At 39.1% G+C, this 22,770-nt stretch overlaps 1 protein-coding gene across 2 annotated transcripts in view; it reads right to left on the bottom strand.

Annotated features, from left to right (window-relative positions):
• Positions 1 to 222: 222 nt before the first annotated feature.
• Positions 223 to 22,770, bottom strand: part of CDH9 (cadherin 9) — a 111,615-nt gene continuing 89,067 nt past the window's right edge. For both annotated transcript variants that reach the window (XM_054016718.1, XM_054016719.1), the window contains 6 exons: positions 20,418 to 20,671; positions 18,619 to 18,755; positions 17,143 to 17,264; positions 5,405 to 5,522; positions 4,923 to 5,174; positions 223 to 1,153 (listed from right to left, as the gene is read on the bottom strand). In XM_054016718.1, the coding sequence (XP_053872693.1) occupies positions 666 to 1,153; positions 4,923 to 5,174; positions 5,405 to 5,522; positions 17,143 to 17,264; positions 18,619 to 18,755; positions 20,418 to 20,671 (1,371 nt within the window). In that variant the 3' untranslated portion in view covers positions 223 to 665. The remainder of the gene's footprint in view (positions 1,154 to 4,922; positions 5,175 to 5,404; positions 5,523 to 17,142; positions 17,265 to 18,618; positions 18,756 to 20,417; positions 20,672 to 22,770) is intronic.

Genomic DNA, 22,770 nt, shown 5'->3' with positions numbered 1-22,770 from the left:
TCTGTCAAAGAGAAACCCATTCATGTATTTTTTCTTCTCTTCATTTTACAGTACAGCCATTCTGATGTAAAGACATTATTTTGAAAAAAAATCCGTACAGCATACGATTCCTCCTGTTCAGTAATTTATGACTGGCAAAGTAAATGAAATAATGTTTTTATAAATACTAATTTATTTAATAAAAATACAAAAATATAATATACATATATAAAAATATCCTGATGAATCAACACAGACATTCTTTAACTCAATAAATATGGCAGTAATATTAATTCCTTTTTTAAGGTATACTTTTTTCAGATTATGTTACAACACAGGTGCACAATCTCCCAGCTAGTAATAAATGTGATGCAAAGCAATTAAAAAAAAAGTATAAGTTTTCCATCTATTTATTATTAAAGGCACAAAAAGCCTTTTTTTAGTGTCTTCTCATTGTCGGTGAGAATCTTCCTTCAGGGGTTTTTAGGCAGAGAGGGTGAAGTATAGATTTTATTTTTATATTTAAATCAATCATATTAATTTACGTTGACTTATTTATTAAGCAAACTCTTACTAAGACAACACCTATTTTTTGTATTTTTTTCCAAGTAAGAGAGTGTAGGCCACTTTATCTATTAACATAGACATTACCTCCACTAACACTGACCAAGTCACAGATTACTTTCTCAGTCTCCGTCACTGTCATCTCCACCATACATGTCTGCCAGCTTTTTAAATCGAGGTCCCCAGTCACTGAGGTAATCATAATCTTGGTTGCCATCCATAGTAAGTGATTCCAAAGAGCTAAGTGAATTTGCTATAGAATCGTTCCCTTCATAGGCGTATGTCGCTAGTGAATCGTAAGGGGGTGCGGTTGGGTCTAAATCATTTTCCTTTAGCTTTCGTTGAATAAAATCTTGGACATCAATGTTTTCCCACAGAGGTGCAGTCCTCCTTATCTGAAATATAGTTTCTGGGATAACATCTCTTCTCATCTTACTTTCTTCTCTTGCTTCTGGATTCCTTAGTGTTCCAATGTCAAAAGCCTGGGTATCTTCTTCCCCACCTCCTTCATCGTTGTAAGTCACAATATTGTCCCGAACATCATCCTTTGAGATGATCAAGGGCTCTTTCTTTCTCTGCCTCTTCAATGCTGCAAACAGCACAACTAAAACTGAAAACAAATAGATGATGAGCTGCAGTGTAGCCTAAATAATGAGATGGACAAGATAGTTAGCACTGAAATGGAGTTAATGCACATTTGCAATGGACAAATAATTTTATAACTGAGAGAGGATGTTTGGAAAATAGGGAAAAGCTACTATTGAACAATAATAAAGTGAATGTTGATTCAGATATAAGAATTACAAATACCTAATTTTAAAGTTAGGTTAAAGTTAAGGAAATGTATTATTGATTAGGATTTGCATTTTCAGTGTCAAGCAAAATCCTGTTCCTAATGTTTGTCATTTTGTGGTTCCACACTGGAGCGGAGGTTTCTTTGACCATAGTCCCTAATAATGTTTAGTTTGTTTCATTTCTGTTTTGTGCTGCTTGCCATGCAGACATTAGGGGTAACATTTTCATAAGTGAGGGTATGGCTACACCTGTGTTGCTGTAGTACTATAGTATAGTACAGCAATGGAATCACTGTAGTAAATGCACCCCCTTGAGAGGCAGTAGGTAGTTTGATAGAAGAACAAATGGATGTAAACTGGCCATGAACAAATTCAGGATGGAAATTAGAAGAAAGTTCCTAACAATCAGAGGAGTGAGGTTCTGGAACAACCTCCCGATAGGAGTTGTGGGGTCAAACAACTTAATTTAGTTTTAGGAGAAAGCTGGACAATTATGAGTGTGATTGTATAATGGATTGCTTGCGATGGTAGGGGTCAGGGATCAACAGCCCTGGGACTCACATCCAGTTTGACTTACATTCCCAAAATCTGATGCTTCAGGGTTTCAGCCAGCCATGTGCAAGATGGGATTTTTTCCTTCAATATATCCAGGGAGGTTTTATTATTTTTTTAATCTCCTTCCTCAGAAGCATCAAAGATGCCTATTGCTGGAGATGGAACATTGGATGTGGAGGGAAGTGCTCTGAGGTGGCACCAAGCATTTTCTCTCTCACATGCTTGATTGGCTGGTTCTTGCTCATATGCTCTGTGTCTAACTATGTCTAATCGCCATATGTAGAGTTGAGAAGGAATTTTCCCCAAGGTCAGAATGGCAGGGGCCTTAGAGGTTTTTCACCTTCCTCTGCAGCATGTAAGTGCAGGTGACTTTCCTGCATTATCTAGGTATAACTCATGTAATCATTTCCCTGTTATTGTGGGGGCCTCAGGCACTGGTGCACCTTGGTCCCTCCTGTTCTCTGCCTTTGGCACATCATAATCTAGTCTCCTGTGGGCTATAATGCTTTGGTCTCATTTCAGTTGTTGGGTTTGATGTGCAGGTGCTGGGTGGTGGTGGAGGCCTGTGATATACAGGAGGAAAGACTAGATGATCTGGTGGTCCCTTCTGGCATTAAACTCTATGACCTAGTGTTGTCTATACCGGTGCTTAAGTCAGCTTAACTAAGTCTTTTAGGGGCACCTACATTTTTAGTGTAGATCAAGCTTTATGCTCCTAAGGCCCCATTTTCAAAAGTGACAGGCATGCTATAATACAGCTTCTGCTGGCATAGCTATGTTGGTCAGGGGTATGAATAGGTACCATCTCTGACAGGTATAGCTGTGCTGACAAAAGACACAAAAAGGCTGTTATACTGGCAAAGATCACACTTTTTGCTGGTATAGCTTATTTCACTTGGGAGATCGGGACTGAAAAAAGCTACACCAGTAAAAGTGTGGTTACTCTGGTGTAGCTGTGTCCACACTGGGAGCGTTTTGTTGGGATAAGTTTCAGAGTAACAGCCGTGTTAGTCTGTATCCGCAAAAAGAAGAACAGGAGTACTTGTGGCACCTTAGAGACTAACAAATTTATTAGAGCATCCGAAGAAGTGGGCTGTAGTCCACGAAAGCTTATGCTCTAATAAATTTGTTAGTCTCTAAGGTGCCACAAGTACTCCTGTTCTTCTTTTTGTTGGGATAGTATGCCTATACCGGCAAAGCTCTCCTAGTTTATACATGGCCTAAGTCCCATTGACTTTCAGTGAGACTTAGGGCTTGTCTTCACAATGGAGCTAAATTGGTGCTGCTGCAATCGATGCAACGGCATCAATTTAGAGGGTCTAGTGAAGACATGCTCAATCGACGGGAGAGCGCTCTCCCATCGATTTCTGTACTCCTGCTCAATGAGAGGCTGAAGCAATGTTGGCAGGAGAGCATTTCCCATCAATGTAGCATAGTGTGGACCCTGCAGTAAGTAGAACTGAGCTACGTCGACTTGAGTTAGGCTAATGTAATTTGAATTGCTTAGCTTACATCGACCGGCAGCTGTAGTGTAGACCAGCCCTTAGGGTCCTAGGTGCCTAATTCACTTTTGAAAATAAGACTTAGGAGCCTAAGTCACTTAGACTTAAAAAAAAATTGCCCTAAGAACCTACAGTCATTAATACCAAAACTTTTATTGACTTCAGTGGCTTCAGGACTTGGAATCTAGGTCTGTACTAACAGCCACTTATTTAAACAACTGATCCTGCTGCAAGAAATACTAGTATAGCAATTTTCACCTTTGGATGAAGTGATTGAAGCTGAAGTGTGAGCCTCTACAGCAGGAGCTAAAAGACTAAGCCCAGTAGCTAGGAGTTACAGCACAGTTAAGTCATCTGTGGATCAGATGTAGAAATGGATGCCTAACTCATGCTAAGAAGTAGGTTACACTTGTGCTCAGCGACATGAGCCAACTTATACATGAGCACTGGTGAGCAATAACTTGAACACTGGTGACTAAAGGGAAGAGAGGGCATGCTGAGGACAGAGAGAACATGCACAGGAGCTATATGCTTAAATATGATTCACTGAATGGACATGGTTCTGCAGTTCTATTCCACATAGTTTCTTTGTGTGTGCAGCAGCCATTTTTAGATTTTTTTTCCAGTTTTCCCCTGTTGTCAGCCAGGAATACTGGCTTACTCAAGTATGCTTAAGAATGTCACTTAAAAGAACCAGAGGCATTTATGAGGTCAGACCCCTTATTGATCTGCTTCCAAAGGTTGCCGTGAATTAGTATCTTTCACAGTCAGGTGCTCAGTGCCTCTTACATAAGCTGTGCATGGCATTCATGCTGATTTACCAGCTTCTTGTGCCTGCTTCCTCAGCACTTTCTCTAGTTGTCAAACCTGGCAGCCGCGCTCCTCATCTTCCCAACCCTCCCTCACCAGTCTTCATCCTAAGTCCCTGCATATCTCCTGATGTCCTTGAGGTTGTCCCTTCACTCTCTCCCTGTTCTTCTCCCTTCCACGCCCACCAGTCACCTGCCCCACCCCCTTCCACTTGCAAGTGTTTGAAAGTTAGTATATATATAGCTATTCCATTATATTTTCTATCCAGATGTTTTTAAAAGATAGAAAATATAAATGACTTAATAACTGGTGTAATTGTTAATTTTTAATTATTAGGAGCCAGATTCTGTCATCTGTACTCCTGTTGAGTGGTACATTGCTCAACTTCATTAAATGGGGGACTACTTGTCAAGTAAGATAATACTCTGCTTGAGTAAGGGTAACAGAATCTAGTCCTACGTTACTATTTGCCTCATATCACATCTTTGTAAAACAGTGACATTCTCAGCCCGGTTTTCAGCTTTCTTTTGAGTAGTTGTAATGACTTACAGTCCACATTCAAACCCCCCTATTACAAGGTAGTTAGTGTGGAAAATGGCCATATTAAGGGCTTTTCTCTAGTCACCTGAATCAAGGGCTTTGTAGAGTGACAGCAGTCAATAAAGCAGTGACTAGCACGCATGTATTAAATTACATATAGGTCACAAGGATCACTTACCTAACAGTATAATGATGCAGAGAAGAATGGCAATCAAAGCACCCGTGCTGAGGCCAGCTGAAAGGAGCAAAGGCTCAGCATTACAGGACTGCATATTCCCCCGGCTATCGCAGGCACACACTCGAATTGTCAGCGTGCCGGTGCTACTCTGGATTGGATAGTCATTGTCGAATATTAAGACTGGCAGGAGATAGGTACTCATTTTACTGCGGCTATATCCATTTCTTCTAGTCAGAATCCCTGCTGTGTTATCTGAAATGGAGGAGCAGAATAACTGTGTGTGACAGTGTGATGTGGTCTCTGACATGGGGGCAAAACAGTGAGATGGCATGCTAGAGTTGCCAACCCTCGAGGATTGCCCTGGAGACTCCAGGAATTAAAGATTAATCTTTAATTAAAGATAATATCATGTGATGAAACCTCCAGGAATTCATCCAACCAAAGTTGGCAAGCCTATGACATGCAGGAGCAGAGTTGTTTACCTTTGTTGTCGACAACAGAGAAGTTGGGATGAACTGCAAATTCTGGCACCAACTCAAAGAAGAATTTGTGGCCTCGAGGAGGCTCATCTTTGTCCACAGCACTAACAGTCTGTACCAGCTATAAGGAAAACAAGGTATTATGTGCTTAATGTTTTGTTTTTGTTGTTGTTTTTTTTTAAAATAAGACAGCCTTTTCTGATAGCATATGTAAAATACCCAATGCAATTTATTTGAAGAAGCCACCCAGTGCCGAAGGGTTAGTGTGCTATATGGTGGTCTCATGTTAACACAAGGAGAGCTTCTGTTAAACAAATCAGCTCTTTCATTTTTAACTTCACATCCACCTAACAGCACATAAACAAGGGCCTGCTCCGGGCTGCTGAAGGCAGCTCTCTGTTCTGATTAGTTCCGAGTGCCCTGTGTTGCTGTGTGAAGGGTGCCCCTCTGACCAATCCAGCCTCCTCCCATGCCCTTACACAACATTAGCAGCTTCTTCACACACTGTGCTCTGCAAGTGGGAAACTTGGGTTCAGTTCCTAGTCCACATCTTTTTCTCCTGGAGATAAAGTTAGAATATTGCAGAAGCAGAATTCTCAGCTGTTGAGTGTGGGGGGAGAAGAAGGTGGAGAAATGCCTTGCATCACCCTAAATGGACACCTCTGGTTGTGGAATGGCACTGGTGGAAAATGGAGGGCAGTCAAGTCCAGTTGTGAGGGGAAGATAGTAGCACTGTCATAGGGCCATGGGAGCCAGCATGCATAAAGAGGAGGAAAATGTTAAGGGTTCCTTCTGGAATGCAGAAGATTCCCCTGCAGAGCTGGTGCTAACACATTGGAGGCCCTAAACAGGAATATTTTGCCCTCCCCCATACTAAAATAGGAATGTTCTTATAATAAAAAGCAAATAGGGGGTCCCTTGAGCTGCTCGGGGCTCTAAGCAATTGCTTAGTCTGTTTATGCCTAGCACCAGCTCTGCTCCCCTGCCACATTAAAAATAATTAAAAAAAAATAAAATAAGTACTCTAGTATTTTTCAGACTAATTTAAGATGTTGATTGCATTTATATGGCTAAAGAAGGTAAAGTTGCTAAAACTGGGAAAGCAAACACAGTAAGGAAGAGTGAGTTCAGTACCAATATTATATTAAGCATTGTGCAGTTATAAAGTGATGTCATTACATTTACTATGCTATAAACTGTGATAATTCATATGTACAGTAAAAATGACTACTGGGTTGTTCACATTCACTAACTATTGTAGTACCACAGAAATCCAGCATGTTTTGCCCTTTCCTGGAGCCGGAGTTGTGGCTGTATCCAAAAGAAGAGGTTTTGGGCTTAATCAGGTGTCAGGATAGCTCAGTGGCATGAGTGAGTGGGTGGGTTTCCCAGAGAAAGGATTTGTGGCTCGAATCCAGAATAAGTCTCAGCAGAGAACTCTTCTTACCACTTCTTTACTCATGAGCAGAGAGCTCCTCTAGCACCTGCTGTGAAGATGGACCTGCTTTTTATGATATTGCGGTGTGCTGAGTGCCTCATTTGAAGCGCTAAATGTCTCCACTGTCCTGGGCATCTTCTGCTTCCCCTGACTTCAAAGGGGTTTGTTATGCATGTAGCTTGTTTCGCTGAGATTTCCAGAGCACATGCATAGCATTAACTGTCCAAGCAAAAGCAGTAACTGCTAAATAACAAAACACTATCTTGAGTTAAGAACAGTTCCCTTAAAACACCTTTCTGAATACTAATTTCAATGAGAATTGAACACACTCATTCAATATTCTATGTAGTTATTCTGCATCTCTCATGTTTGGGACCTATCTTAGACACTCCTGACAATACAGCAACAAAATATAGTAAAACACTAGATGAATAGTTGGCTCTGGAATAATTTAATTATAGTCAGTAGGTTAAATTAGGTGAAAATGAGAATTTGGCTCATCAACTTCCTTGGCATTATTCCTCATTTACACCAGTGTTGGGGAGATCAGAATCAGAGTCTTTATGGTTTCCTGTCATCTGAACAGAATCGGTGAGGGAATTCATGAATGTCATCTTCCTTCATGATGAACAGAATATAGTTAAAGCAGGATTATGCAATATTTCTTAAAATTAATGAGGCTCTCAAGTACACATTAAGATCTCTACATTTTGAAAGTAAGAAGGATCCTGACACTTGGGGAAACTTTTTAAATACATTTGGCCAAGTTCACACTCTTTGTAAAGGAGCTCTGTTGGCGTGTCACTGTACCTGTAATTCCAGTAGCACTTTTTTCTCTAAATATTCCCAGTGTTGGTACCACTGCCACTGGCAGTAGCAATGGTGGATGTGATAGTATAGGCATGGATTTAGATAGCTACAACATTTTAAGCCCCATGTCGCCAAAGTCTACAATTCCAGTGCCATTATAGCAGAAATTACTTATGGTGGAAGGCTAGCAGAGCATCAAATAGACTGGAAAAAAAATTTCCTCCTGCATTTTTGTAGAGGTCTGAAGGGCAATGTGAGAATAAGAACATCCGGTAGAAGAGAGAGACTTAGAATATTTGCGGATGTTTGTCCAAGTGTTGCTAGGAAACTTCCAGGGAGAAAATACCCAGCTAAAATAGCTACCAAAGCATTGTAGCTGAGTATCCAGTGGCTTTTTGAGATGTAATCAGTGAGATGTTTGTAAGATCCACATATGATTCCTTTCAGATGCAAATAATATGAAGAGTGGACAATTGTGGCAGAAACGGAGGAACCTAATTACACTGAAAATTTATTGTGAGAATAAGGCTGCAGAAATGAAAAAAACAAACAAACAAACCCTTATTACCTGTTAAAGGTATTGGCTGTCTTGAAAAGATGGAAGAATAAAGGGGAAAAAAATGAAGAAAAATATTGCTGGCACAGTTTTCCAAAGGGTGAATAAATCAAAACAAAAACAAGCAAAGAAAAAAATAGAAACTTTTTTTAGCTTTTGTAGATCTAAAAATCATGAATAAAAGAAACTAAAGTCAATCCTAGATGTAGAAATTAAAGAGACTTGGCCATTCTGATTTTTGGTATGGTAGGGATACTGTAAAAACTAGGGCACAATGTTTTGCTATTTAAAGTTTGTGGTGTCAAATGAAATACATACTTTTCCATTTTGAAACAGTTCTGAATTAGGAGTTGTACTCACGCTTCACAGAGACTTCAGAGAGATGCCTGACATTGTAAGATTTATGAGAGATTTTTTTTTTCAAGAAAGTGACTTTTACTCAAATCAAATGTGATTTCAAGCATATCAGACCTATTGAAAAAATACATTCCTTTTCGTTTAGATGCCCTTGTGAATGAACTCAGATTGAAAAATTCAGCATTACTGTCAGTAATTCTACCTTTCTGAGGAGAATCAGTGTGAGATAGCTCATTGGGATTTATAGGATAAATTCCCATTCTTGAGGGGATCACTCAGCTTTTCAAGTGCTGATAATGTAAACCCGGAGTGTCCATACAAACACTTCACTTTTATATCCAACACAGAGTAGTTTTATAGCTGTTTAAACAATGTAGGCCGAGCAGTGCAACCTTTCTTCAATTCGGTGAGCACTTAGGCCCAGATCCTTGAAGGTATTTAGGTCTCTATGTGATTTCATAACTTTGAGGATCTGGGTCTTACTCCCACTGAAGTCAGAGGGACACCCCATGAGTGAATGCTCGCAGACGTGAGGTGGGGTTCCACAGTTGCGTAGGTGCTGGAACTAGGGGTGCTGCACCACACCCTACCTTGAAGTGGTTTCCATTATATACAGGATTTAGAGTTTGGTTCAATGGCTCTCAGCACCCCAACTATACAGATTGTTCCTGCACCCCTGTACATTCAGCCCCTGTTTATGTATCAGAGGGGTAGACGTGTTAGTCTGGATCTGTAAAAAGCAACAAAGAGTCCTGTGGCACCTTATGTTAGATCTGTTAGTTTATAAGATGCCACAGGACTCTTTGTAGCCCCTGTTTATGTATCTTTCACAGAGTGCCATCTCTTTCTCAGATACTGCAGATGATTTGGATGCTAAGGTGTTTTCTCCTCATTGCTCCAGACTGCTGATTTGTAAGTCACTCAGCATGCTTTAGAAGATTCTCTTAAAGGCAGGACTGAAAGTTTCTTTATAAAAATCCAAGTAAGTCTTTTGTATGAATCTTCATGAAGGGAATGGGATGGGACGGAAGATGTCGCAAAATGTTTGGGGAAAATATATTTACAATGATATTTTAACAAAAACTTGAAACAACCAATACGTCCATGAGATGCTTGGAAATCTTCCACACACACTCCTTTTCAATATGTCACTGTCAGGATATATTGATTGTCATTAGAAAACATGACACCTTTCTCTGAAAACGGCAGTTTTCATTCTCTTTGATAAGGCAGCTGTGATGTCACTCGCTATGAAACCAGGAAGATTCCTGAGGAATTCAGGGAGGCTAATTTGTTTAAACAGTCCCTTCTTTGGAGTTTTCAAACAACACAATTAACGTACAGCATAAGTTTTTGTACTTTGCAATAACGATAATGTATTGTTAACCTGGGGATGCTTAACTGTCATGGCTTCAGAATTTTGCTTTTGTTCTGCTGCAGAACAAGCTGATTGGAGTGTAGCCTTGAATTCAGTTGAATGATTTTGAGCTTTAAGTTCTGGTAATTTGTGACCCTGAAATAAACATAGATATTGCATAATGCTAGATGGCTTTTCAAATGTCTACACTATTGTTTGTTTCACTCATTGACTGTGTGTGAGATATCAAACATCAAAAATGTTACTAGTCCCCCGATTGAGCAATTTTTTATTTACTTCTGTCTAGGGCTATGTCTATACTTACAGTGGCATATAAAGTACACACACTGCCTGCCTTCCTAGCATGGGTATGAATAGCAGTGTGGATGGGGAGACACTGCTTAGGTGAGTAAAAACATGCCAGAACCATAGGGTATATACCCGACATGGCTCTCTACATGCCCAAGCAGTCCTCCCACATCTACAGTGCTATTTTTAGCAATGTAGGGTCCCACTACCACCTTGTTGACAAAGACTTTCCCTACTGTCTCCCACCACCACCACCAGAGCCTTTCACTGGCATGTTGTCACTACAGAGTGCAGTGTGCACACAGATTGCTTTTCATCGTGTCATGTGGTTACATGTACCCTGGATGTCACCACTAGTGTAGACAAGGCCTAGGAGTGAATATCACAAATCACAAACCTTAGATCACTGTATTATCATTTCCTGAAATCTGTTCGTCTAGTTATGTGCTGCACATATTTTTTTCAAGGGGCTTCCACAAAAATCTCCCCCTAAATCCATGATAAACTATAAAAAATATGCTGAGAGTGAGATTGTCATTGGACTTTGCTGAATGCATAGGAAGGAGGGCACAAAGAGACTTTCCTACCATGCTCCCCTTGGGATGATGTGACTCCACTATCCCCTACAAAGGGGTAAGTGTTAAAGAAACAATCTGAGTATATCAATGGTCAATCACAATGGTAGGTGGGAAAGATGAAGATGTAGAAGAATCTGGGAGGGACTGTCCTTCTTAGGAAATCTTTCTAAAATATCTGTCCTTTGATGAAGTTTGATGCATTCTGAAGGCAAATGGTTTACTCATCAGAAGTTGGCTCTTACCCCAGAGATAATTACCAGCATGTGAGAGGTCAGAAAATCTTTTTCCTCTTCCTCTTTTTAAAAGGATTACAGAATTTTAATATATCACTCTACTAAGTCAATGGATGCCTACCCATAATTCAGCTACAGGTCTGTACAACAATGCATGATCAATATTTATCAATGGTGTCATGACAATTATGCCTTTCCCTGCTCCTTCCCAGTCTGTGGAGAAAATACAGAAAAATTAAAGGAAAAATTATCATCTTCCCAAATAAGATGAGCTCTATCCATGCTCTGATGCTTGGGAGCTCATAAATGGCAAGAGAGAATATAGCATCAATGAGCAATGAGTTGTCGATCATTATTGTTAATGTGGTCTCAGCAAATATAGAGAGTTGGATGAGTTGATATCCTATAATTGAATTTTCCAGTCATTGATTCATGCTCTATTAAGGTAAAACTCCCTGGTTTCCATGGAGAGAATTGCCTGACTCTGCCCCTAGTTCAGCTCAGGATCATGCACTGCTCTTAAAGAGCTCATAGAACAAGGTTGTGAGAGACCCTTGCACAAGAGCCTTCCACAATAGCAGTCCTTGTGCTTCTGGAGCTCCATTGCAGAGAGAGCGACACTTAAAAGAGGACAAAGATGAGTTGGGGCCAGGACCCTGCTGCTCCCACCATAGCCCACATTACAAGTTTGTGGAACAGATCTGGAACCCAACCTAATGGATGAAGCAGAGAGTATATTTCCATGTGAAAAAAGCATTTATAGAGATGATGCCCTTCCTCAATAGACTCTCTCATCACCGCCCCTGGGATATTGCAACTCTCTCCTGCTCTCCCCATCTCCCCACACAGCTGCATCATAAATGCCACAATCTACCCTTTAATATTTGCTGACATTGATCACAGGTATTGTAATTTGGCAATGGGGAGGAATAATTGATATTTCTGGCTGCTTCCTGATGTGAATGAGATTTAGAAAGTGGTATGATTAATAGCTAAGCTCAATTAAAAGAAAATCTTAAAATTAACTAAATATATTTATCTTCTCTGTCTAGCCCTCATGCCGTGATCATCAGCGTTAAATGCACTGATGTAACTCAACGGGAAGCAATTATAATTCTAACAGGTTGGCTGCTTTAGGTGAGCTCTAAAATAAGGTGGAATAGTATGAAATAAATAATAGTATATTGTACATTATGCGCTATTGTACAATAATAGTATTGTTCAGTACATTAAAATAGGCAACAAAACTGGAGCCTATTTGGAATATAAATACTATATGTCCAAAATGTTCACGTATGTGCATTTAAATCCATAATTATATTCAGACATCTAATTAAAAGTGACTTGATTTTTAAAGGTGTTGAGCACTTGCAGCTCCCAATGAAGCCAACTTTACATAAATGCCTAAATATGAATTTAGGTGCCTAACTTTAGATCCATGTTTGAAATTTTTTACTTGAATCTCCTACTTGCCTGCAGCCACAGAAACCTGCAAATATCACATCCCTGCATATGTAACGAGTAGGAGGCAGTACTTCAGGGAATGATATTTGATGCAGATAATCTCTGTAGCATTAGTACTGAATTTGCCATTTGGGGAAAATAATTTCTGGAATTATATCATATAATTGCTGAGCTCATGCTATTTGGAAGGAGCATCTGAATAGCTAAATACCAGACTAACTAATGGGCCTCTGTCAGCTACATTTTTTAAATGCACGTTTTCTCTAAACCTGCTCTCTTCATTTTTAGCAAAGTAAAATTTGGTGGGGATGTAATGGGAAGAATGTTGACTAACTAGATTCCAAAGCCAAGTCAAATCTTTGAGCACTTAAATATAAATAATATAGAAAGGGGCCAAAAACAAAATGGAGGAAATAATAAAATAATAAAACAAAAGTATATACAAGGGATAAAATAACTATCTTGGGTGATGCTGCTTTAGTCCTTTGTGCTCCTTGAGAATCACATTGTCTCCAAATTTCTCACTGTTGTTAATCAGGTGATGTAGGGGCAGAGTTAAGATTGTTTGAATGATATTAAATGAGCTTTATTGTACTTTCTAATACATTGAACATATTATATTTTGGGGGGAGGGCAAGGTAAGTAGTGCCTCAAATTAGAATATCTAGATTTTCTAAGACTTGTGTTTGTGGACAAAACAGCAAATTCAAAACAGCCTTCACTTTGAAGGCTTAAACTTTTTGTTAAGTGATACATTATGTTCAACCTTTACTCCAGTTTATTGAAGGTTTCTGAAGAGGAGGGATCAAGTAGATAAATCAACTGCGAAATGCAAAATATTTGTCTCTAAAGTATTATTGCAGAATATGAACTTGAAGAATCAAAAGGCAAATGAAAATGTAGGCAGTTAGTCAACTAACTCCCATGGAAAGTCAGCAGGAGTTGGGACCTAAGTCCCATAGGTCGCTTTGAAGATCCCAGCCCTAATTTACACCCAAAGAATGGGAAGGCGTCGTGAATTACACATACACAGTTAGTTGGGAAGCTAAATTGTAATTTGTGCATTTTTGAGTATTCCATATATTTGAAATTCCACAGAATATATAGGACTACACAGAGTTTGGAAAGGTATCATTTAAGAGGAGATGACAAGTAGCCAGTCTGGGTGGAACTTGTTTGTGATCATACCCCCAAATTTGAAAAGCATTACAAATGCTTAATCTTGCTTTGCTTTGCCCAATTCTATTAAAGCTTTTACCATGACTCACTTTGATATCAATCACTGAACTGAGATTCTAAAAATTATTTGTCCACAATCTTGTACTATGCAAAGAGGGTTTGTTGCACAGACAGAAATTTGGTCGTATACCAGCAATCCAGACTTGCTGGCCAGGATTATCTGAATGTATTTTTGTTGAAAAAGTAATTAATAAATTATAAAATAAAACTACCAGAGTACAATAAACAGTAATTGGATGAAATTTCTAAGCTCATTATATAGGTCTCAAACCTTAGTCACACATTAAATTTATGTCACAGTGGTAAAGACATTGTATCCTAATTATAAACATCACATTAATTTGTGACAAGGTGCTCCATTAGTCTTAGAGTTTCATGTGTTTATTTCATTATCTGTTACAATTCCTACCGCTATTTTCATTTCATTTAGTATTGCTGTTACTGTATATATTATGAGATAACTGGCTCTGTTGATGAGGGGAAAGCAGTGGATGTGTTATTCCTTGACTTTAGCAAAGCTTTCGATATGGTCTCCCACAGTATTCATGCCAGCAAGTTAAAGAAGTATGGGCTGGATAAATGGACTATAAGGTGGATAGAAAGCTGGCTAGATTGTCGGGCTCAACGGGTAGTGATCAATGGCTCCATGTCTAGTTGGCAACCGGTATCAAGTGGAGTGCCCCAAGGGTCGGTCCTGGGGCCGGTTTTGTTCAATATCTTCATTAATGATCTGGAGGATGGCGTGGACTGCACTCTCAACAAGTTTGCAGATAAGACTAAACTGGGAGGAGTGGTAGATATGCTGGAGGGTAGGGATACGATACAGAGGGACCTCGACAAATTAGAGGATTGGGCCAAAAGAAATCTGATGAGGTTCAACAAGGACAAGTGCAGAGTCCTGTGCTTAGGATGGAAGAATCCCATGCACTGCTACAGACTAGGGACTGAATGGCTAGGCAGCAGTTCTGCAGAAAAGGACCTAGGGGTTACAGTGGTTGAGAAACTGAATATGAGTCAACAGTGTGCTCTTGTTGCCAAGAAGCCTAATGGCATTTTGGGCTGCATAAGTAGGAGCATTGCCAGCAGATCGAGGGACGTGATCATTCCCCTCTATTTGACATTGGTGAGGCCTCATCTGGAGTATTGTGTCCAGTTTTGGGCCCCACATTACAAGAAGGATGTGGAAAAATTGGAAATAGTCCAGCGGAGGGCAACAAAAATGATTAGGGGGCTGGCGCACATGACTTATGAGGAGAGGCTGAGGGAACTGGGATTGTTTAGTCTGAAGAAGAGAAGAATGAGGGGGGATTTGATAGCTGCTTTCAACTACCTATCAAATGGGGGTTTCAAAGAGGATGGATCTAGACTGTTCTCAGTGGTAGCAGATGACAGAACAAGGAATAATAGTCTCATGTTGCAGTGGGGGATGTTTAGGTTGGATATTAGGAAAATCTTTTTCACTAGGAGGGTGGTGAAGCACTGGAATGGGTTACCTAGGGAGGTGATGGGATCTCCTTCCTTAGAGATTTTTAAGGTCAGGCTTGACAAAGCCCTGGCTGGGATGATTTAGTTTGGGATTGGTCCTGCTTTGAGCAGGGGGTTGGACTAGATGACCTCCTGAGGTCCCTTCCAAACCTGATATTCTATGATTCTATGATTATGATTCTATGATTTGACTGTATTATGTGCATCAAAAGTAATGAAAAGATGTGTATGAAAAAGAATCATATTGGCTGTGAGGGCCTTTTATACAAACCAAGGCAATTCCAAAGTATGTTATATTATCTTTCCAACTCATGGACTGGCACATACAATTGGTGACACTGGGTGAATAGAGTGAACAGAATGTGACTCAGTTGAGCCATTGGCTGCACTCTGCCACCATTTTTTTTCTTTCCTTTTCCAAAATAACATTCAAATGTGCTTTGTGTTTCAATTGCTACTTTACACTCGAACTGTACTTCCTGGAATTCCCTAGTTTATAAGGGGAAACCTACACATACAGTTCTTCCCCAAGAGAGCTCTACACTTTTTCTATGGTGGGCTTCTGCTTCTGGATACAGTCTAGCCCTTAAATTTTAATTCCTTAGAAATCCATTCCATACTGAGATACTTTTAATGCAATGTTTCCACACAGAGTGAATGTTTATTGTGAAGGCGTAACTCTGTGAACAAAAGTGTGACAACTGAAATGTCAATTGACCCCCATGATAATTAGAGAGAGAAGATGGGTGAGGTAATATCTTTTATTGGACCAACTTCTGTTTTGAAAATTGTTTTAGTTTCCTTGAATGATCATGGGGTATGTTTCCTGATTTTTTTCTTCTTTGTAGTACGTGGCAGTGTGTGATGAAATTGGTCCAATAAAAAATAGTACCTTAGTCACCTTGTCTCACTAATGTCTTGGGAGCAACACAACTACAACACTTCAAGATAATGAATTTTGCCATCTGAAATGAAGATAAAGGAAGCAAAACTTAGCAATGACATCTACTTCATGAGTAAATGCAAGAAACAAAACATCATCCCCAAAGGCCTCACATCTATAAGTCTCTGACCATTACATACACATAGAAGTTGATGCAATAAAAGATACCTCACCCACATTCTCCGAATAGCCTGAGACCACCATAGCTACAACAATGCTGGAAACATCCATAATAAATAGAAGATTGTAATATTTACAATAGTAATAGAATATTTCAGTATATCCATGATATGTGTATTTTGCTGCACTATGTACCTGGAACTTTTCTTCTCTTTTCCCCAAGCTAGTAAATTACTTCCTCTTTAAATCTGTTTTAGTTTATCAAAAGAATGTGTGGATTCAGTTGGCATAAAGCAAGAGCCATCCTGGACCTTTTCACAAATTCAAATCTAACCCAAACTGAATCTTAACCAAGGTCTGAGAAAGTTGACATATCTTTCTAGCTTTAAAATTATAGTTCCATATCACAATTTCTTGATTCTGGCAAGGACCAGAAACATGTGACATTTCCAAAATTGGGTTTTTGCATATTTTCAAGTTATCAACAGATCATATAATACTTTGGTAAGCATGCAGACAAGGAGAATTAGCTAAACATATGAAATTTTAGTGACTTATCCATGACTCCTTCTATAAAAGAGTTTTGTGATGAAGACTATTAAATCATTACCTAAAAATAAAATATTGTGTATTTATTATATTAGAGCCAAATCCTGCATTCCTTATCCACCTGAAACATCTATTGAATTTGGAAATACAATAGGAGGATTTATTATTTATTATTTTTCATCTGTGCAAATCAAGATTGTCATGGAGATGTTAGCCTCCTTTGTGAGTAACTCTAGAAATGAATAAAAAACAGCAACAGAAGACACAGGCATAAATTTGCTGGTAGAGTAAATATGCATTTACCTGTCCTGCTTTTGCATTTTCACAAACAAAAGTTTCATAATATTTGGCAAATTCTGGTGCATGGTCATTTATGTCTAAAATCCTGATGAAGACAGGTATCTGGCTACTTTGCTTAGGATTATCTGGAACAAGAAAATAATTTATAATTTAGCTAAGGAATATAAGGACTGGAAAGATTTACAGTTCATGTAAGAGAAGTGAAATTATCAAGCATATTTTATCTACTTCCCCTCCACCCTCAAAACATATAAGAAATGCTCATATCTTTACAATTATGTTCAGTTTTCTACTGGTATATAATTTAATATAGTTAAGACTCATATTTACATTTGAAACCCATTACATTATTTTAAAAAGAAAAATGTTATATTAAGGCAAAACTATCTCAGTTGAAATTGATTTGCAGTTGAAAACAGAATTTTAAATTATCCAAGGTGTCTGGTTTGTCAATGTATTCCAATCAGCAGTGAGTGTATACGTGCTTATTTTCTGTGATCTGTGTCCTAAAATGGAGTTGCTGAAGGTAATCCAGGAGGGATAGATACATTTTCTGGATCAATTCAAAGCCATGTCAATACAAAGGCAGGAAGAATGTATCTGACACCTTTATCGTTAATGTGCCACTGCAATGTGCCTAGGCCAAACCATAGCCAATGGGATGAATAAAGTGAAGGAAATATTGGCAGTTGAGTCAGGGTTTGGAGAAAATAGCTTTCTTAAAGAAAAAATGGTGTGGCTCTTTCTAAAAGATGGTCTGTGTATAGAATATGCTCATCACAGCCCACACAATGTCAATCTCACTGCTTCCCAAAGTGAAGGAAGAAGTTGTAAGGAGGAGAAAAATAGTGTCATAGAGCCCATCGCCTAATCAACTATGGTGTGCCCCTATGGCAGATACAAGGTCAGATTTTCTTTTCTGCCTGTGGGGAAGGGTAATATATTAACTTCACAGGCCTCCAGTTGTGCCTGGGGCTGGATTGATCCCTGGTGTAAATTAGAGCAGCCTGAAGGCCAATCTAATGTCTGCCCATGGCCCCAAAGGACCATTCTGACAGTCTGGGATTGCTGGAATGCTCTAACCACGTCCTCATTTTCTTATACATTTCCCCTTTCCTAGAGCCTGAGGGAGCAATGTAGAATCACTATGTTGGCTCTGTACCAATTTATGCAAGGGAAATCCTCAGGAAGCCAGTTATGTTGGCTTTGTGCTGCTCTATACAGCTGAAGTGGACCTGAGAACTTTTTTTTTTTTTACGATGGGAAAAAGTAAGTAAATCATGAAATAATAAGTTTTTTATTAAAAGTTACCCCTATTGAATTTTCTGGCTTGTAGTTAGCAAATTATATGCTTGGCTGTAATTTTTAAAGACAGACAAGAGTGAATCTGGTAAAAAACATTTAAAACAGAAATTTGTTATAGAATTTCCCAATTTTCGTGTTCTAACATTCTCTTCAAATAAGCCATCTCCAACTCACTGATTTCAGTTGCTATAACAGTGATATTGTGCCAGGGGGTTTCTTCCCGATCAAGTGTCTTTGAGATGAATATAGACCCATTTCCTGAGTGGATGTTGAATATTCTGTCGAGGTCAGTGTGTCGATCCACAGAATATCTGTCAAGATATAATACAAGTGTGTATATCACCTTCTTCTATTATATTTTCCAGTTTTGCTTACTAACCACCATTAAATGCTTCCAGTTTTACCTTAGGTAAGGTTACCTTAAAATTTGCAGTACGGTATTACCTAAGGTTCCCGGTACTTACTATAGGGAATAACTATTGCAAAGTACTGTAAATACCAAGTTAAAGTTATTTAAGACTTTGGCTCTTTCTGAAAGATGGGGTGTAAACTCCACATGCGTAGCATAGCCCATACAATGTAAGTTTCATGACACTGGTCTTAAATAGGATAGAAAGGTAGCACATCTGTATAGGCAGCTATTCAGTATGAGTCATTTTACAAAATATATTTTAGGCCAGAAATGTCACAAATTCTGGAATGATAGCGAGTTAACTCGGACTGAATTGTCTTTGTTAAGATTTTCACCAATGATTAGAGATTTTTGATGCTTCAGTTTTTTGGGTGCTCAACCTCAGATACCATCACAGGGACTTAATTTCAGTAACCGTTGAGCATCCGCTCTCTGAAGACCAGGCACCTTTGATTTTTCTCAGGATGGGCAGAAAATCACTAGAAAATATTTTTTTAAAATTTTGGCTTTTAGGTCTGAAAATGCAACAAGACTATAACCCAGTTTTAATGATACATTGCATTTGTTGAGCTCTGTTTTCCTTCCAAAAAGAGTAACTTACATTTATAGTCATCCTCTGATCTAGTGAGCTAGTGACCATTAACCACAAACCAGTTGAATGAAGAGTGTATGCGCAATTTGCTTGATAACATTATTTCCCCCCAAAATGCACACTTTGAGAAAGTAGATCATTCAGAGTTATCTCACTTTCAATCAGAAATGTAGCTGAAGTAGGTTTCACAATCACTGACATGGTCTATGCACTAATGTACAAATGGTCAGTATTATGCATCTCAGTTTAGACAATAAAAGCAGATGCGCTAACAGTTATGTCAGTAGCACAGCACCAAACATTTACCTCCTAATTGTTATGACTTTCTCACAGTAGTTTCTTATTTAACATGCTGTACAAATGTTGATCATTAAATATTTAAGAAGTAGAACATGGTAGACGGTGTATCTCTAGGGGATTGTTCCATTCATTGAGCTTGTTGCAAGGTGTGATGCAGGATGCTGAGTGCCATTGACCAGCAGAGATGCACATTCATCCAATAGAAATACACTGTCTTGAACATCTTCTATAAGCTTGCCAATAGGGACAAATAAGGTAAAATAGCATTGCCCTGCGAATGATATAAGTGAGAGTTCTGCAAAGCAATGTGTGTTTGTTATAATCAGGCTTATACATTTCCTTTTGCCTAACCCCCATACTTTTCCATTTGAAAAGACATACTGTGATGTATTAATTCTGCTTGCCGTCACCAGTTCTCCACAGATATTTGATTGCTCAATTTATTTCCACTTGATCACTGTAGGCCTGATCCTGTAATGTGCTCAGTGCCCTTAACTGTCACTTAGCTCATTTGTGTCTTCTACTGTCACTGAGCTCATTTGGAACTAAAGCTGCTATTTACTGCTCAGGATCAGACCATATGCCATTTGCTTTACTAAATTTTGAGAGAAAGATGAAATGAGCATCTACATCTAATGCATTTTACACTGTGCATGAACTGATATTTACTTTATTGCATTCTTGGTGGTATCTGGGTCTTGAGCTATCACTTGCCCGATGATAGTTCCCTCCTTGGCATCTTCATCTACTTCTATTAAATAAGAGCTCCTGCTGAACACTGGAGGTTCGTCTACGTCTTCCACAGAAACTTTGATTAGAGCTGTGTCCTTAAATGGCCCCAAGTGGAAAAAGCGTGGGTCAGGATGAGTGTTGGCTGCCTCCACTCTTAAGGAGTACAGCATCTTGGTCTCAAAATCCAACTTCTAGAGAGCAAATAATAAAAAAGTAGGGTCAGTTTACAAGACATGGAAAAAAAATTACAGCACTAAAATAATAGGGGTGGGAGTTATCAGGGACCGCATTAGTAGCCTTCATCCTATCTGAGAGACCGCACAGGGTTCCTACATGCACATACGCAATTCATCAGTCACAGCAATATAGAACCAATTATAGATGACTAAGGTACAGGACAGGGGATTCTTCATCTTATTATGCAAAATGTAGCTTAGTAATAGTGATTAGGAAGTTGGTAAAGTCACTTTCTCCTTTCATAGAACTGGAAGGGACCTTGAGACGTCATCTAGTCCTGTCCCCTGCACTTGTTGCAGGACCAATTATCTAGACCATTCCTGACAGGTGTTAGTCTAACCTGCTCTTAAAAATCTCCAATGATGGATATTCCACAACCTCCCTAGGCAATTTATTCCAGTGCTTAACCACCATGACTGTTTGGAAGTTTTTCCTAATGTCCAACCTAAACCTCCCTTGCTGCCATTTAAGCCCATTGCTTCTTGTCCTATCCTCAGAGGTTAAGAAAAACAATTTTTCTTCCTCCTCCTTTTAACAACCTTTGACATACTTGAAAACTGTTATCATGTTTCAAAGCAATTAAAATCTGCTATACTCTACACCAGGGGCCGGCAACGTTTGGCACGCGGCTCGCCAGGGTAAGCACCCTGCGGGCTGGGCCAGTTTTATTTACCTGCTGACGCGGCAGGTTTGGCCGATCGCGGCCCCCACTGGCCGCGGTTCGCCGTCCTGGGCCAATGGGGGCGGCGAGAAGCAGCGCGGGTGAGCGATGTGCTGGCCGCGGCTTCCCGCCGCCCCCATTGGCCCGGGACGGCAAACCGCTGCCAGTGGGGGCCGCGATCGGCCGAACCTGCTGCGTCAGCAGGTAAATAAAACTGGCCCGGCCTGCCAGGGTGCTTACTCTGGCGAGCCGCGTGCCGAATGTTGCCGACCCCTGCTCTACACACACAATAATGAACATATTCCATATTGAAATCTAGCAAAGGGGATTAACACTAGTGATGGGCAAATCTCAAAGGTATCCTCATTTGGGATAAGTTTCCAAAGGCTTGGATGTTCAGCCTAAATTTATATAAAATTCATTTTTGGAACATACGATCCAGAATATTAGAGCTAGAGCTTTCTCATGAGTGTATTTTTGAATTTCCTTATTATGGCCAGTGTTAAAAATACCATGGGAAAAAGCTTTTCTAATGGCAATCTGGTACATCGTATTTGAGATGAAACTTGGAAGAAGGGCAGAAAAAGGAAGGAAAAAGGTTTTAGTATGATTGATGTGGGTTTTCTTAAAAGGTTTTGTTTGTTTGCCAAACGTTAGGTTGGTTTAGCTAGGAGAATAACTAGTGTGCCCATCAATAATTACATAACTATGACAGTGGTTAGCTTGGTTTTACCATTTATATTCTATTCTGTATTTCATCTCTTACAAAGATGTATATAATTTTTATAGGATTCTAATGCAAATATCCCCCATAAACATGATTTATAAAACTGTATTTATAGTCTAGTACTGGCTCAATCAGAAGTGGAATAGAATGAACTATGTGGGTCTGAGTTTTTTGTAGATCTTGACTATGATATCCAGCATATTGTTGTATCAAAATAAAATAAGAACAAGTTGTTCTAGCTCCAGTTTTAACTTTGAATCACATATTTGTTATATTAAAAAAAAAACATTAAAATCAGTTAAGGTTGCAAAGTGAAGCACTCAAAAATTTAGGAAGTACCGGAATTAAAGTAGCCCAGGCCACAAGCGTTCGGCCCTATTTTGCATAAAAATATGAAAATAACTCATCATTTTTCCATTTTTTTTCAATTGATTTTATTTTCAAAATGGGATTGCCAATTTTTTATCAGAACCACTTTGCAAAGGTTCTCAGCTGATGAAGCTTAAATAAGTTTGGATTTATGTTCATATCTAATTATGTATCTGCATGCAAGGTTTGGGTTTTACAGTTTTATTCATATTTTCAGGGGTTCACATGTCAGTAGAAAAAGAATTGAGGTTAATGGCTGTAATGGAAAGTATCATGAATTACCCCATATGATGTGT

This window comes from Malaclemys terrapin, chromosome 2 (assembly GCF_027887155.1).
Source record: "Malaclemys terrapin pileata isolate rMalTer1 chromosome 2, rMalTer1.hap1, whole genome shotgun sequence".
Taxonomy (NCBI): Eukaryota; Metazoa; Chordata; order Testudines; family Emydidae; genus Malaclemys; species Malaclemys terrapin.
Note: the sequence above shows the minus strand (reverse complement) of the source record. Positions and strands in the feature narration are given on the sequence as shown.